Here is an 18,026-nt window from a genome sequence, read left to right on the forward strand (position 1 = left end):
TAGCGTTCTACGTGGCCAGAGCTGGTGCTAAATAATCTGATTTATACTTGCTTTTGTTTCACGGAGGATTGGACCGCTCAAGAGTGACCTTTTATCATCCAGGCAGTAACAAGCGAGTCCAATTACGACCATTGTTATCCGTGCCGTATTGTAATGTGGGCGCCAAGCTAAAAATATGCTGCTCGGTTTCACGACTTAAGTGTAAAGAGCGTTAATTTTAATATCATGAATTATATAACGGGCGTTATTTGTATAAATACCCGGCTGGAAAGCATGAAGAACAAATTAGTACATGTTGTTGGCCTTTAATACCTGGTTGGCTGGTTTCGTTGATCGATAACAAACCTTTAGCTTCCCCACTGAGCCCCACCTACACTAAACTATCGAAGAACAATTGGTATGAGCAACGGTAGTGACGTAAACACAGAACCGCTATTATTGTTTTTGGTTTTCTCGTTTACTTCTCTGTTGAAGTGCGTATCTTGAAGAGCGATATTGCATTTATGTTAAACCACTTAAATACGTCACTTGTTTTTAAAACTCGGGAACTTCAAGCATTTAGTCGCATCTGTCAGTGGAAGCAGACCGCTATCGGTGAGTACATACATGGTGGGACCAAGAAAACTCCTATTCGATTCGATTTAGTTTATTATGCAATAATGTTTTTGTAAACAGAGTTTCCTTGATCAAATTTAATGAGTTCAGTGGAAAATCATTTATCCAAAACTACTCCCCGGGGTTAAATATTTGTACATTCTACATTTATACTAACTACAACAGCTTCGTCATTCTCTAAAGTAATCACTTCATCACAGCGCTCTATTATAGTCCTCCGTAAAGGTTTTTAATATTATTCAACTTTACGGTGTAAGTGCGTTTTATATTCTCAGTTAAGTTAAAAGGAATTCATATTGAATGGTTATGAAATAGTAACGCAACATGAATCGGGATGTTTTCTATTGTTATCCGAAACAGTGGGATTTCAACCTTTCTTTGATAGCTCTTTGTTTTGTGGATATAAGAGCAGTTCACACTCTCCTCCGTCGTCAGTTTCACGTCACGGAACAACAACTTCAAAATCGTTTGCCATTACAATAAGTTTAGGTTTGGCAGAAGAAAACTGCTTGACTGGTTGAGGTTTTCATGTTTCTTGTGTTCAAAATCAATTTTCTGAACGGAAGCTAGCAATGAATTTCAATACAATCCTGCGGCATACCGCTCAAATTTTCGTGTTTTGAAACAAGAGGCTTTTTCCGGTTGTATGTTGGCGAAATTTTTCTCTTACGATAGCAATCGACCGAAGGAACAAGCGCTTACTTAGAAAACTGAAGTCTCAAATGACCCAAAAAGAAGGGTTGGAAAATGTATATTGGGTCATTGTTAAAAAGATCGACTTGAACATTTCCCTTTTGTGTGATTGCCTGTTTTAACGCCCTTGCTGATTCGTATCTTTTATACTTTGCATAAACTTATTATAGCGTGGAATCATTGACCACAAACTCATCCACATTCAATTTGTTCAGTGGTCCTACATTGGTGATCAAGCATTTATGATTGTATCTCATATAAGTTTTGCACCATATTTTGTTTTAGAAATTTAACGTATTTCATCATATAAGATTTTGTCACGTTAAGTAAAACTTAAAATTTGAAAACGTGATTTCCTGTTTTAGTCGGTTGTTTTTGGCGTCCGGGCGATAAGACAAATAACTTAATGCCCAGTGAGTCATCCAATATGTTATTTTGATATCCAGGTTATCTCTGTAAAGTAGCTTCCACACGTAGGTGCCACTTTTATTGTGGTTTCTTATCGAGACTTGTTCGCGATTTAAACATTATCTAGGGAAACAGAACTTACAGTAATTTTACGGGATCGAATTCTTAGAGAGATGCGGTTTTCTAGCTACGAGAACCACGTGGCTTACAATCACAAAACGCTTTCACGGTGCAACAACGCAAGGCATTTGATGCTTTCAGGCAGCTGTGTTTTTGGCGGGAGAAATTTGGCGGGAAATCTCGAAACGAAGACAGAAATGAGCTTCCAACGGAGTACCAACACTTCTGTTGTAAACGCATAAAACATGGAATTATTTAAAAGCGTGTTGTAACTTCGTGTCCTTAATCCTGGAACAAATTATAATATATGCTCGGCATTAATCAAAACTACTTGACGACTTTTGACATTTTTGTATGGAAACGCAAACCTAATTACGTGATACTTCATTTCCAATTCCGGTTCTCGAAGCAACCCTAATTTCCAATTGACGTTTATTTCTATAACGTATTCAGTTAAAAATACATTCAAATGACAGGAAAAGTGTTTATTTTGCTGCGCGAATTAGTACTTTTTTGCACGTAGTTATTTGAAAATCTGATGAATCGTGCCCGCAAGGGATTCACTAATGATCGAGTTATTGAAGTACCGGCATCAAGGGGGGCAAATATTAGCAGTATGAATGCAAATCAAAAGTGCCTACTGTTTGGTCAGGCACATTACACTTGTAACAAGCGCGTTTGTGACATGATTAATGACTTGTTAGTCTTCAGTCCCCTTCTCCTACTTTAGGTTACTTGTAAACATCTTTACCCAGTGCAAAGGATTGCACAGTCATAGGCCGGAACAGTTTATATGCGCATTTTTTGTCCCCGTATTTTATTCCATCAAACCGTAGATGCGTGGCCGCCTGGAGCTTTATCTGTAAAAGGAAGTGTTTTGTATTGAATTAAATGCAGATTTGGCCATTAGTTTCTAACAGGATCATTGATTTAGCAGCCAGATGCATTGCAATGAAATATTCCGAATCAGCTAAAACGATCTCACTTTAACCCCTTTGTATTGAGTCAGGTAACATGTTTCAAGCCTGCTTGATATTTCAATATTGTCTTACTGCAACGTTTCTCTCTTTATCATCATTATTGGTCATATTGAAATACTTATCATCTGAGAACAAGTTCCTTATCAGAAATCTCAGCACATTTCCGTTATCTAATCATGCAAACTCAACTATTACTGAATTGCAGTAACCACAGTGAGATGAGTGAGTGTCCAAAATAACACTGGGCAAGATAAACAGTTCTTCGACTTCAGCGCCTGATTAATTTATCAATATATATTTTTCTTAGGTCTACATAATGGGTGAAAGTATACAACTCAGTGATACACCATTGTTTAATCTGTTATATTGGATTTGTAAGAATGGCACGTTTTAATCATGATTCACTATATGATTCTATTCTAACTCATGAAAAAGCCAAACTTTCTCTTCTCTTTGTATACCCAGCGCCATATTGATAGAACAAATTACTGAGATCAATTTGTTTTGAATTGCTGACTGAATATGAATGTAAAAGGTCCTAAAAAGTGAAAAGTGAGTGATAAGGCTCTTGAGTGCGGAATGTACCTTGATATTGACCATGTGGTCGCTAAAGTGCTTCTCTGAGCTGACAGGGCTTTAAGTTTCAGACGGATGATCACGGTGTGCTCATTGTGTATGATTGCGGTTCATCTTGTTTATAACTCTGTGTTGGTGATATAGCAATGCCTTGCGAATTAGTATTCCACGAATGGGACAACAATCCGATCATAGTCTGCTTATAACACTTACTCACAGCACAATCAGATAACAACTAAATGTTGGGCTCTCTTACACGACAGTTCCCTTTGAGCGGCAAGGTAAACTACTCTTCAAAGACTCCGAGTGGGTCAATGTTGGTGCACTTAATCACATCACTTTGCGTTTGACAATATTGATCAGCGCCAAATTAGCTCTCTGTGATACGCTCCTCCTGGTTTATAATTTTCATCTGGTGGGCGAGTACAACAAGCAATATTATTATCTTAGGAGTGGTTAGCATATGCTTTTTGCAGTAGTTACATTTTGTTTCGTTGTGTTGACAGCAGGCCTTTTTTCAGCTTGCATATCGCGTGTTTTTTTGAAGCATTTCAGCGAGAACGTGACTTTACTTAAATCTACCAGGTCACGTCCAAATCATTGTACAAGGTGTGTTTAAAACATCCACGTGCTTCTTGTATGGAGCATGTTTCTCTGGACACGTTTTCCCAAAACGTGGGAAACTATGAAAGTAAAACTCTGTGTTCTGAGGTTTATAGCTTGAACAAAATGAAGAATTTTCCAGTCGCATCTCAAGGTCATCATCCAGGTCATGCTTTGTTGTATATTTAGCACGATATGATAACATTGCTGAACAGGCTCTGTACGTGAATTGAGATGAATGACATACTTCATTCCTTTATAATTAATGTAGGAATGTCTTAGTTATAAGATTCTTCGTCTCAGTTACTTAATATAGGTACTCTGGCCAAGCAGTGTTCCATATATACTTGAAGAGTGGTTTCTGGGATAAGCTGGCAGACTTAGGGGTAAATAAATACAGAGAACATCCCTTTACAAAAGTGGTAATTGATATGTTGTAAACGTACCCCACGCCAAAATATTTTTTCTCATCTAAACATTCGCTCTAATGATAGCACTGTACTTTCTAGCTACATTTCAATCTAAAAATAATTTGTCAATTGGGACTTTAGAAATGACATTCCAGAAGTTTCCAAATGTATACTTTCAACGTGTCGTTAATAAGGAAAAGTTCGAAAATTTGCTGTTAACAAATTGTACAGAAAGGAATGCCCACGTGCTGGGGTTAAAAAGCTAAAATATTGTGAAGATAATTTTAGACATGTCAGAAAGTTTTGGAAGTATGCCGCCATTGATGATATGTTAAGAACATACTCACGTGACCACAGGAGAGAGGAAGTACGATGACGTGCCATGTAAACAATGATGGTGATTGAATGACAAACATGATTTAAAGGAATCTCATGTGGAACGGCACGCCGCATTTATTAGGAGAAAACGCGACGGTTAACACTAACATTCACTTTTCACAATACAGCAGAACGTTCTGCGGCTTTCGTTGACAAAGTACTGCATATTTTATTTCCTTCTCATCCCTTATTGGAGTCTGTAAGGGTGAACTGTGCTGTTTTGTGGTCATTTGGTCTGCGTGGGTTTCTAACATTATTTTTATTTTTGCAGTTTAGCAATGGATCCTTGGCCATGTTTACTGCTACAAGCAGCGGTTTTTCTTATCAATGGAATTCATTTCTCCTTTTCCAGGCCCTTGAACGCGAACAGGTTTTCAGGTAACGCAGATTGGTTGAAGTTTTTTATTTTTCTTCAGAGTTCTACTTGTTGTTGCGATTGTTTGTTTTGGAACTCTTCCCACTGCAGCATGTGCTTTAGTGTCATGCCATTAACATGGCTGATGTGCTGTTAGGTACATTGTTCTCACCTCAGAGCATCCCCATGTCTCCGCGCGCCAAGGGAAAATTAACTTGTAAACGATACATCTGTTGATTGGACTTAAAGATAACTGGAAGCACTTAACTGCATTGGTTGATATTTTATTAGAGAGGTCATGAATTTAACAAATTTGGGTTGTTCTGTTGTTAGGGACCTCGGTATCTCAACCAGATGATGGTGGTCTGGACTACACTGTTATGGACTGGATTAGCCTGGCTAACAAACGTAAGCATTATCTTCTTCTTATAACTTAGTAGCTTAAAAAATACTTGACAGAAGATAATCACTTCCTTTTGTTTGCAACGAAATCAAATACTTATGGAAAAACAAAATTCTACCTTGGGTCGTTCTAAAAATGTCAAAGCAAAAATTTGATACCACCACTGACACGGACCTATAGGATGCTTTATCTTTTGGGTTGCTCTCCTTTGTCCTTTGTCTTTACACAGAAGATATCTAAACTGATTATAAAACAAGGAATAGAAATATCGTTTTTATCACCACGCGTATCGGGGAAGATAATTTTGTACCGGAAGTCTTTGGCGACGCAATATGGTAATAAAGGCGCCAAAAGAGTCCTGCGTCAAAAGATTGAGCAAAAAAGGATGTTTTTATTTAAGGCTTTGTGGCACTTTTGTTGTACAGTCAACGGCGATCATAACCACAGAGATTAAAGGAAGGAAGTATAATTTGGGTTTAAACCTAACAAAACCCCACGTACCTCTCAGTGGCTCATGCTGAGTCGCTTCCCGCGTGCATCACGCGACCTTAAGTTCACGGGACATCATCGTCTTCATGATCTATTTCACGGATTGCTGCAGAGCAGAATAATTCACGAGCCAGTGACACTCGGTGTCAACAGGCTGAAAACCGCAAAATCCCTTCAAAATGAAACTCAAGTTCGCAAGTTATATTTAGCCTCAGCAGGAGCTATCCACTTTGGGATGAAACCAAACAACACTCTTGAATGTTTTTCTATTTTTACATTGTGCCAAGTACCAAATGAACAATCATCCCCAGAACGTATAAGAATGAGCTCATATCGAATTACGAACACTGAACTTGACCTGTAGAGTAACAGCAGCGGAGGAACTAACAATGAACGGATCTTGTATCGAACAGACTACCTCTAACTGAAGGACCAACCAATCACAACTGTTGTAACACTGTAGAGCATTTCAGGGAGAAACAGCCAAATAGAGTCGTAACGAGTCCGTAATAACAGCCCGTCACAGCTGTTGTAAGAATAACTCCGATTGCATCCTTCACCCAAGGGTTTTAACAGTGACAACAGTAGCAGGCACTCGTTTACGACACATTCGGCCGACACTGATTACAGTATCGCATTAATACCTGAAAATTTCTTATATTCTTTATTATCAGCCTATAACATTGGACATGAAGGAGACATAGCTCTGACGGACAGGGACTGGAATGTGTACGAGAAAACGCGCTTCAGACGAAACGCCGTTCGACAAAGAAAGAAGATATGGCCCAACCGAGTCATACCTTACGAGATCGAGGAGGGACTGGGTAAGATTTATTCATACCTTAAAAAAAGACGGTTTATAAAATAAAAATAAATGGCTGCATGTAACATTGAAAGTTACGCAAATATTCATCAAGGACAGAACTGTACTTTGTACGTTGGATGACGTAGACCATAAGACAGGTATGTCACATTGGATCATACTAATCACATTGACCCCGGGATAGTGCGTGGGCGTCTGGTAGTGCGCGAGCTTGCAGTAAGGCACGTGAGCGAATATAACGTTAACGTTTGAACGGTTTTCTCCTAAAAGTTTTGTACCCGAAGAAGGCAGCATTGCCGAAACGTCGGTAATTATGAGAACAGCGTAGAAATGTCCATTTTTTTAAATTTAAACATTTATTATCTTCACTCCGCATATATTTTAATCTTTATCACTCGGGCTCCTAGCAGCGTTTGATTTTATTACTACTCTTAATAATAAGTCAAGTCTTTTTATTTGAATAGATGTCACTAAACGCTTCGTGGCAAAAACCTACTAGCGTATAGTACTGACATAACGATTTGTCATCATTTGTGGTACATGTTTTAACGTTTAGTAATCAGAGGTTCTATTTCTACGGGCTAACGTCCGTTTCGAGTTGTCCCGGGTTCTACACCTGTACTAGTTTGGTTGTAGCGTAACTCCCCGTATCTGTCTTTCTTTACGCACGTCCGTTAGTTCATTCAGCGTCGTAAAAAATCCTGGTTTGTTTCATTCTCGTAATTAAAACGACCTGACCTGTTCAACAGGCTTTTCGGGTTCGTTACCTGATGAGAAAACCAGTGTATCAGGTTTCGTTACGTGCTACATCTCATTGGGCGTGGCTCTATCCGCGTGACTTGTTCTGTTTCCTACTCTGTTGTCATTGCAAATATAACTTTCATGTTAATGACGTCTTTTCTAATGGTGTTAAATTTCTTTTAAGCCTCTTACAAGAAGAACATCATGGCGGCCATAGAAGAATTTCACAAACATACTTGCATCACTTTTAAAGAGAAGAAAAATGAGAGGAATTGGATTAAATTTAGTAAGGACAATGGGTGAGTTTTACTTGGAGTGCTTGCAGTAGAAAATTATCAACCTGCAGGACCCAGTCAAACAATGAAATATTTTTCTCTCGGTTTTTTCTGGACCTAATGGTTATGTGTGACCCAATGAGAGGGCAGGGCAGCCGAGCCTTATCATTGCGTTGTGTTCTTGGGTAAGACGACTTTCAGTGCCCCACTCCACCAGTGGTATAAATGAGTACTGTTAAATTTCTAGGATAAGATGACAGAACGCTGCGGGTAGCCTGGGACGGACTAGAACGGACTAGCATCCCGTTCACAATTCGAGCCAACAGTTTTAAATTATATATCTCGCCTTAGTAGGCATGGCATCCTGAGACTATTGAAAAGGATCTCATTATGCTCGAATTGACAATTTTAAAATACTGTTCAAACTGATGCCTCCTACAGTTTTCCGACACACTGACACACAAATTTTGGTTTAATGCTAGATACTACTTTCCTAAACTAACGTGGAAAGACAAATTTAAAAATAGTGTAACTGTAGTCATCAAAAACAGTCAGCGACAAACCTTTTACAAACTAAAAAAAAAAAAGTTATTTACGTCTATTTGAGTGTTAACATAAATGTCTTAACCATTATACTGTTTTATTGCTGCTGCAGATGCTGGTCATTCATTGGCCGCCTTTATTGGCGCAAGGGTGCTCAGAGTCTCTCACTGGGTGAAAAATGTAACAACAAAGGGATAATTATGCACGAGTTAATGCATGCAGTTGGGTTTTGGCACGAGCAGTCACGACCCGACCGAGATCAGTATGTGGAAATCATCTGGGAAAATATTAAAAAGGGTGAGTAAAATGCATTACTCAGAAACCAATAAAAGAAGATGTGATATCGCTATTTTCTTGTAGCAAACGGTATTAAGTGCCTGCAGCCGTTTGCCACTCCGCCCGCGACGTGAAGGGGAGAAGTCGGATAATGGTAGTGAGCATACAACCGAGAGCCTTGATCGTTTTTAATTTAGAAAAAAACGTTTTTGATGTAAGAAACATCTCGTAAAATATTATTGCCCGATTACTCGAGTAAAAGATCGAAACGAGTAATAAACGGAAACTAAAGAATATATATTTATACTTGTGTGTGCTATAGGGATGGAAGGTCAGTTCAACAAGTACAAACATTCCAAAGTAGACAGCATGGACTTTGACTACGACTACAGCAGCTTGATGCATTATGGGAAGCGGACGTTTTCCAAAAATGGCAAGGCGACTGTCCGCGCACTAAACAACCCTTATATGTCCCTGGGACGATCAGTCGGCTTCAGTGATCTGGATATCAAGAAATTGAACGCATTGTATGACTGCAAAAGTAAGTGCTGAAACCGTGTTGATCCGACTATCAACAAGCGACTAAAATTTGAGTTGTGGAGGTAGTCATTTAAGCCCGGGGGAGCGGGGGGGACAGCACAGGAGGGGGGGAGGAAACAGACTTTAAGCTTCTTCTTTCCCGATTATTTCTTTCGAGAGAAACGGCATCACGACCACCAACATAACTCTTACATGTATTTTTACTTTTTGTGCTACGTGTCTTGTTGGACAATAACAGCAGAAATGACATAGCTGGAAACCTTGTCTCCTTAAAACGACTCAAGGCTTTGCGCATGTTAGCAAGAGGGGAGACCACAAGCACTGTCACTTGTATTCAAATTGCAACGAGAGCTCTCCGTCCTTTCTTCTTCGAAGAAGGCTCGATGTAAAAGTTGCTTATCCTTTTCAGTTTATATCTATTTCTTTTTTTCCAACTTAAGTACAACTTATTCTCTCATAGATGAACACAAAGTGGGATGGAGTGAGTGGTCAGCGTACACCCCTTGTAACAGCAGGTGCATGAAGTACCGGCAGCGGGTCTGCTTCTCGTCCCGGTCGCATTGTCCTGGGGCCGACTCCCATGGAATAAAAACTGACCGAAGAAAATGTACCGATGAAGAGTGTTATGGTAAACCACATAAACTTCTATAACAACTTGTTTATATAGCTAGAATTTTCTTCCCAACCGTGGGCGCTGAGCGGGCAACATTGCAAAATCTATGACGTCAGAGGGTAACGGGCAGTGTTACCCGCGAATGCTGACCGATGACCGCCGTTACACGTAAATCTTCTAATGCCTTTGTTGTGCTATATAACAAATAACTTAATGACTGGTCCCTCGAGAACCCAGTTAAGTTTGTTTCCCTCGGCTCCGCTTCGGGAAACCTTGAGGTTCTCGGAAAACAAAATTAATGGACCCTGGTCAGCCACGCCTTAAAAACCGTAGAATCCTCCATTTTCGCTGCCATCGAACTGTATGAATTGTATGGTGAAGTGAAATTTTATTGCATCACTGCAAGCTGTGTTACTGGAAGTCTGTTGCAGTTTCACGGCGACCTTTTTCGTTTAGAGACGCTTTGCGAGAAATATAATACCAAAACTCCCGTATGTTAACAAAAACAAAGGCGTGGCTGATTAGGGTCCTTTACTCTTTCCCTCGGGACCAGTCATTTAGTGTTTATTGCTACTGAAACGCAAATTATTTATATACATGGCACAAGACGGAGGGGAGAACACGCCCCACAGGGGACCCACCACCAACACCCCAACCCCCAGAACGAAAGGAAGAGACAGAAGAGAGGGGGAAAGAGGGGGAGAACGAGGAAACGAGCAACCCACCCGAAGGAGGGGCTAGACGGAGAATATAGCAGGAAATACCTTAAGAAGTCCCATTTCCTGTTAACATGAAGGCAAACCCACAGTTCGAATCACGAGATGTTGTCATTCACGCCCCGAACGGCAGCGGCACATGAAATATTTTATTTTAATGTCATTTTTATTCCTGATACAACGAACCCCGATATAACAAGCCCCTGTAAAAAGAAGCCTCCGATAACAAGCAATTTTCTTCAGCCCGGCCAAAGTAAGTTACAGTGAAAAATACCCCCGTTATAGCGAACTACTTTCTCAGTCCCTTGTCAGGTCGTTATATCTGGTTCTACTGTATATTATTGCTCTACCAGGCGAACTGCGAAATGAGACAACATTTTAGCCAGTAGGTTTAGGGTTAGGGAAAGAGCCAGTGGTAAGCTTTTGGTGATTGAAGTATGACTACTGGTATATCAGACTAGAATGAAGCGACTGGTTGCTATTGCTATTTACCCTGGAGGTGGTAAAGGGGACCATAGACTACGAGCAGCAAAAAAAAGCAAGTGTACAAATAGCGCAGTAAGCCTGGGGGCGAGACGTGTGTCTCGTCTCAAAATTTTCCCGCGGCCATTTTCCACTCGCGGGGCTTTTTTTCGCTTCACGCACAAGGGGGAGGGGCGGCGGGCACGACCCGCGGGGAGGGGGGAAAAAACAAGAGCTCAGAGGCAGATAAACAACTATTTCTTTCCTCAAAAGATTTCCTTACCGAAAGAGAGAAATTCCAACCCAGTATTTCTGATCTATTATTTCAGCGCCCGTCAATGGGAACTGGGGACGATGGAGTGAGTGGAATGCTTGTGACAAGCCATGTGGTTACGGTAAACGCAAGAGGACGAGAACATGCAGTGACCCCGCCCCTAAATATGGCGGCAAAAACTGTCCAGGAGCTGACACACAATATCGAATGTGTAACATGATGGCATGTCCTGATAGTAAGTGATATGTTCAAAAGTTATTCACTCGCAATCCGTGTTAATCTTCTTCATCCTTTATCCCATTTGTTCCTTTTGAGTTTATTAGTACCTTTTGGAAGTTTCTAAAAATTTATAATTTGTGATTTAGATCTTTAATTCACCAGTCCTGTTAATTTTCTCACTAACAGATCTTTTCACTTTTTCTTCAGATTTACTTGATTGTAATTTCGATAAAGATTACTGTAACTGGACAAACGCGTGGAGTAGCTCGCCATCATTTAAGTGGTACCGTCACAGAGGTCCCACTCCCAGTAGAAACACGGGACCAACCACAGACCATGGCGCAAATAATGGTAAGTTTGATCCTTGGTGTCCTGTGGTTTCATTTGTCTCGACTGATTGACTCACTGTGCAAGTCTTCATTTGACTGGCTGTCGTAAATACCGCGAGAAAACCGAGAAATTAAACGAAAGAAACGATTATCAAATTGTTATAGTTAGACCGAGTTTCGACCAATTAAAAGTTCCATAATAACATATGTTATGACTTTTAACGTACAAGTAAAAACGGGTCATTACAAGGAGGCAACATAATTTTTTGGTCGAATTTTAATTTTTTCAAGAGAGTTTTTTTTTTTTTTTTTTTGCTAAAAAGGAAAAAAATTTTATTTTTTTCTCTCTATTTTTTTTTTTTTTTTTTTTTTTTTTTTTTTTTTTTTCCACTAATTTTTCTGGGAAAATTTTCTTCCCCTTTTTTTTTTTTTTTATTTTTTTTTTTTTGTTTTTTTTTTTTTTTTTTTTTTTTTTTTTTTTTTTCATTTTTTTATAAATTTTTTTTTTTTTTTTTTTTTTTTTTTTTTTTCTTTTATATATATGCAAACATCTTTCTTTTTATTTTTTTTTATGGATAGTGCCGGGGCTGTCACCAATAGGCAAGTACTTTTGTTCGGCTGTAAATAGTTCTGCTAAAAGCCAGAAAAGAGTACAATGTAACCACGACAAAAACATCAATTAATTATTTTATTTCTTTCTGTGTAGGATATTACCTTTACCTAGAATCCTCGTATCCTGCGAGGTTTGGGTACAAGTCACAGCTGATGAGCCACTCGTATGACCCAACGGAGGAGCGGTGCCTAAGCTGGTGGTATAATATGTATGGAAGGACCGTGGGCTCACTAACCGTCTACCTGATAAACAGCCGCTCTGGGACTAAGACGAGTTTGTGGTCAAAATCAGGAGAGCAAGGAAAGGACTGGAAACAAGGCTTTGTTACATTCAATTCTGAATCACAATATAGGGTAAGAAAATAAGAAACCATTGGCTTTGTTTGCTACGGGTTTGCTCAGTGAAGTTGTACGAGGCTGCATTTGTAAGCTGTTTTGCAGTTTTGAGATAATCCAATTGCCCTTTCTCAATGGAGTTTAAGTGTCATAAAGTTTTATGAAGTGGTAAGGCTCTCTTTTGTCTTGACGTACCACAACATTCCCACAAGCTCGATTGAAAGAAATCCTCGGCAAAATGGCGGATTTCAGCTCAGCGGTGAGCCGTTAGTAATTTCTCAATGCTTTGTTTCAGATCGTGTTTGAAGGTACACGGGGTCGAGGCTACACAGGGGACATCGCATTGGATGACGTACAGTTCAGAGAAAGTTCCTGTCAGGACAATGGCTTCGTGACGTTCTAGACGTACATGGCTCATTAGAATATTAATATTTCTCTTGTTCCCAATAGAGATCACAGAATTTTTATCGATTTTGTGTCATATCAACGTCAAAAACAAAACAAAAATACAAATAGATTGGAATTAGAGGGGGTTGTGAGAGAAGTAAGCTGTAGGTCACAGATGAATGGTGAACATCGAAACAGAACATGTTTGAAACAAATTGCGAAAAATCCAACAGACTATTCTCATTATTTTGCCCTCTTCATTCCCTTCCCTTGAAAGGCAAAAACACAATAGCATTCACCTCGCGATGACCGGCTGTTTATCATATATTTTGTCTGCATTTTCATTTGACAGAAATACAAAAGATATATTTTCCATTTGGTTCAATGTGAGCCATCGGCTGTACATAGCTCTTTTTCATTCGCCAGGTTTTGTCATGCAATAAGTACAATCTTTATTTCATTGACTAAGACAGAAAAGAAATTTTACACCTAGCATACGAGGTTTTTGCATTTTATTATCTTCTTACTGTATATTGTGGTATGTACATTGTACATAAATATTTCTATCTTTATACATAAGATGAAGCCATTTGATGGACAAAATAAGTTTTTGTAAAAATAGTAATTTGTAAACGTTGGGATGTATTAATATATTTCTATAAATCTAGAAAACGTTCTACTTTAATGTCGATTTTGTCGGTTAATCAAGCCTCAAGGTACATTTGAAATCAATAATGGTCTTTAGCTAGTACCTCTTTTTTAATTCTTCGTTATATTTTATAAAATACGCGATCACGTGGTTAGAAAAGTGAGAAACGCTCTAAGCTGATTCAATAATAGAAAATCATTTTATAAAATGACCAAGTTAAAAGTCAAAAATACATAGGTATAGGTTTTTTCTCTTCCATATCCAATTGCCTTTTCTACTGGTTATACGATTACTTTTTTAAAATGGAAGATTCTTTACTTGTAATTCTAACGAATATTTATAAACTTTATTTATCGCAGAAATTATGTAAACAGTTATTTATGTGCTTTAATAAACATTGTTTTTGAGGAAAAAATGTGGACTGTGATCATAGTCAGCAGAAGTTCGCGGAGTGTGCAGTTATAGGCTGGAACTAGCCTGGAGATATCTGTACCCAATCAGGCATTTACTCCTGTTTCAGAAATCACCAAGGACGTTGTGGTATTTTCATTTTACATTTGCGGCTCACCTGAACCAGAGACGTTAGCATTTCTTATAAAACTGGTTTACATCCTTTTAACTTTATGGAAATATCCCTGCAATTGTTACAAATGAAAAGTGGTTGCTCAGTCCTAGATACTGGAAAGGAAGAATTTGATTTAATTGCAGGCTGCTTTTATAGTATGCCCGGCTTTGGAGTACCATTCCTTCCTGATGGCATGCCAGTCCGTTGCATGTAGCCCGACGCACAGCATTGTGTCAGCTTGCCCTAACTTTTTGCGACCAGGTCTATTTGCTAGTGCTTATTTGTATTTTTGGGTGAGGGAAAGCACTATAAGAGTCAAATTTCAACACCTAAAATACAACATAGTAACCCAGATCCGAGCTTGAGTTTGCACCCCTCTCGCTTTGCAGTCCAATGCACTAACCATGGGAGCATGGGACTACTGCGCCTCTTACATATAATCAATAAGAAAAAATGATTAAACGTGAGCTTCGCAATAATCGTCTGTTTGTTTGTTTTTTAAATAGGTTTGCAAACAAAGAAGGGAAAAAAAGACAGCTGCATAGTGTTGTTACTTACAAAACTAAACTTAGAATACAATACATATACGTTAATAAATTTATAGTTACAGTGCTTGTTAACAATGCTTACAATGCTTGCTTAATTTAATTTTTTTTTGCTTTAGTTTGTGTCCTTTCAACTTGCGTTATTCACAGATAAAGAAGCTATACATTTAAAGCGATAAGTTACAAAACTAAAAAAATACAATGGCTAAATAATAATGACTTCAAGACGAAAGGTTCGATTGATAAAGGGCCGGGTAAAGGAGCAGATCATGGTTAGCAGGGCAAGGTCGCGTTTTAATTAATAAATATATAAATAAAAAATAAAAATATATTTAATAAATATTTAAAGCTCCAAATGCTGTTAATGTTTTAGAGCGATGTGAACATATAGATTTGTGACCCGACATGCTCTTGTGCTCACACTCTTTCAAACTGGAGTGCAACTGTGTCAATCTCGATTGCAGATCTATAATGAATTTCCATGACTCACTTTTCAGTTTATTTGCAATCTATTTTATTTAGAGAATACTCATTATACCTGGATTATAACAAGTTACAACAAATTCTAATTGTTAGGAATTGACGACAAGGCTGGCAAGACATTGAATGGAACAAAAGCGACAGAGTCGTTAAACTGTAAGAAGAGGCATGAGTTCTAATCATTTATGTAATTTCAACGGTTAATTAGTGCTAAGTGTTCGTTGGCAGCCGCGCTAACATTACTTACAGTACAGCAGATATATACTGCGTGTCTTATTTGTTTTTAGAACTCGTAGGGATGTTTAAAGATAGTCCAAACAAACATATCAAAAATATATCCAACAAGCTATAAAATTAATTAGAGACAAAATTAACAACAATTTCTAAACGTTAAGGCAAGTGCAAGTTTACAGTTATTTGTCTTCTGTTTCATTGGTTTTAATTTGCTAAGCCTCTATTTCAAGGTGATCACATGCGCTGAATTATCGGTTGCAACAAACCATGCAGTTTTCTTCTTGTTCCGCCATAGCAGTTTATGATCTTTACGCATTATAAAAACATTTTTCAGGCGGAAAGCTCTACTATACAAAATGGTTTTCAACTTACATTAGTAGATTAACTGTAGTGAAGTTCCTCTTAATTTAAGTCAGCTCAAACTATTAAAAGAGGCCAGAAAAGAAAGAGAAGGAAATAACCGCTACTCAGTCACTCGTTGTCTTTCGCCGGAGTCCCAGAAATGACTTTGTCAGAAGACTTTGAAAATGAGCTTGGAACGCTTGGAACTGGGTTTGGAAACGGCATCTGTTCTCGTACAACGTCTGAGCAAAAAGGGAAAAAATAAAATGATATTTATTATCAACGATGTCCAAAATTAAAGTTGTGTAATGTGCAATGTCAATGTGGTGCATGGAGACCTTAGATTAGGGACTGTGCAACAATTATCGGGGGTGGGGGGGGGGGGGGGAGAGGGAGGGGGGCAGAGTGCTTAGTAACACACCGTGAGCGGGGACAATGCGAAATTATCTCAGGGAAAGAAAGGGGTGATATCTAATTTTCAACGAAATCACATGATTTTCTTTTCTTATTGTACAAAATTTATGGAAAATAAAACAGAGGGCATCGCAGATGATTAGATCATGTTGAAAAATTATTTTAACTTTCATCAATTCTGTCCATTTTCGCCTTCTTGTCAAGCTGCTTTGTATAAAAGCTCCTGAACTGCTATCTCAGCTGCTCCACGGAAGCTGTTGTACGTAATTACCAAGTCTCTCAAGCAAGTTTATCGGTTAGCGAAGTAAAATGGAAAGCGTTTCCAAATCGACTTTTTCTCAGTTTGGTGGACACCATACAGCTCAGTCATATTCACAAGCTTTTTGTTGTTCTCCGCAGCTTCTTCCTTTCTTTTTTTTCACCTTTTTTTTCTTCTGGGTGTCGATCTATTTTTGTTTACTGAATCCAATTGGATATGTTGTTACTTCTTCATCAGCTTGGCAACATTCTCTTGAATGCCTACAGCATGGATAGTGTCAGAGTTATACCGGTCTGGCAAGACAGCCCTTCTTATTTCTTTTTGTTTTTTTTTTTTTTTTTTTTTTTTTGGGGGGGGGGGGGGGGGGGGGGGGGGGGGGGGGGGGGGGAAAAAAAAAAAAAGGGGAAAAAAAAAAGAGGGGAGGGAGAGAGAAGAGAAGAAAAGTTTGAGGAAAATCTTCAGGAAGAAAACTCTCTCGCTCGCTTTCATCGTGTGTTTCATTCAACTCAAGAAGTGAACACCGTGCCACAAATTTTCCCGCCTCCTCATACTATCACTTCGTTTACATCAAAATCAAAATGAAATGTCCAGTCGATTTAAAACTTAAAGAGGAATTTAATAATTTAAACAATTATTCCATTCGCCCTTGTTGGATATGAGTCGTTATAGCCAACTCGGCGCTTCGCGCCTCGTTGGCTATTTACCACCTCGTATCCAACGCGGGCTCATAGATAATTGTTAATTATACTCGTTTTGGAGCCCCCCTTCTCGCTAATTATTGCACAGTCCCGTAGTACTAGTTGCACTTGATGCTGCTATAGATTACAAGGGACACCGAACAGTAGATTTACATGTAATATACCTTTACTAATCCTTTCCTTCTTTCCCTTCTGACTTGTCAGTGTACTATGTTCTCTGTATCAGCATCACTTCATACTTATTTAGTTCAATGTGCATCATGACAATTTTTTAAGCAGTTGATCAATACTTTCGTAGCCAGTCTTTGTTTTATTTTTACCAAAAGAAAATAATAATGATCCCCTGCTTTTATCTAATAATAACGAGACAGCTACTTTAAATCTCATTTTTACATGAATGTTTTTTACAAAGATATTCCCAAACCAGATATCACGGTTTTTGTGCGAGTGTACTCTAATGCTCAGCTGATAACTTCTGTCAGAAACCCATAAGGCGTTGTTATACCCCTTACGAGATTCTTCTGCTTCTGTACAATCTGTACAATTAACAGTGGCGGTTTGAAGTCAGCTACATCCAACAAATGAAACTAGAAGTAAGGAGAAGAAAATAACCAGTCATAATTAAAATAAGTCGCAGTTACTTTCTGTTCCTCGTGTCCACAAA

The 18,026-nt window shown here is 38.6% G+C and overlaps 1 protein-coding gene across 3 annotated transcripts; it reads left to right on the top strand.

The window, feature by feature from the left end:
* Positions 1 to 253: 253 nt before the first annotated feature.
* LOC144634276 (meprin A subunit alpha-like) lies at positions 254 to 14,405 on the top strand. Of its 3 annotated transcripts, none has more exons than XM_078493189.1 (12): positions 254 to 594; positions 5,055 to 5,161; positions 5,472 to 5,546; positions 6,705 to 6,854; positions 7,779 to 7,893; positions 8,525 to 8,709; positions 9,011 to 9,229; positions 9,689 to 9,856; positions 11,349 to 11,528; positions 11,720 to 11,863; positions 12,548 to 12,807; positions 13,085 to 14,405. In XM_078493189.1, exons 2-12 carry the CDS (start codon positions 5,062 to 5,064, stop codon positions 13,190 to 13,192), a joined length of 1,704 nt encoding a protein of 567 aa, XP_078349315.1. In that variant the 5' UTR covers positions 254 to 594; positions 5,055 to 5,061; the 3' UTR covers positions 13,193 to 14,405. The 3 variants fall into 3 exon arrangements, with proteins under 3 accessions (XP_078349315.1, XP_078349316.1, XP_078349313.1); XM_078493190.1 differs by lacking the exon at positions 254 to 594 and adding an exon at positions 3,558 to 3,673; XM_078493187.1 differs by lacking the exon at positions 254 to 594 and adding an exon at positions 4,494 to 4,940.
* Positions 14,406 to 18,026: the final 3,621 nt, after the last annotated feature.

The sequence above is a fragment of the Oculina patagonica genome, chromosome 13 (genome assembly GCF_052425735.1).
Source record: "Oculina patagonica isolate OP01 chromosome 13, crgOcupat, whole genome shotgun sequence".
NCBI lineage: Eukaryota > Metazoa > Cnidaria > Anthozoa > Scleractinia > Oculinidae > Oculina > Oculina patagonica.

Coding starts and splice junctions, on each gene's coding strand:
- LOC144634276 (XM_078493189.1), top strand. CDS start 5,062: ATGGATCCTTGGCCATGTTTACTGCTACAAGCAGCGGTTTTTCTTATC. Junction 5,547..6,704: donor GATTAGCCTGGCTAACAAAC/GTAAGCATTATC, acceptor CTTTATTATCAG/CCTATAACATTGGACATGAA. Junction 7,894..8,524: donor AAATTTAGTAAGGACAATGG/GTGAGTTTTACT, acceptor TTGCTGCTGCAG/ATGCTGGTCATTCATTGGCC.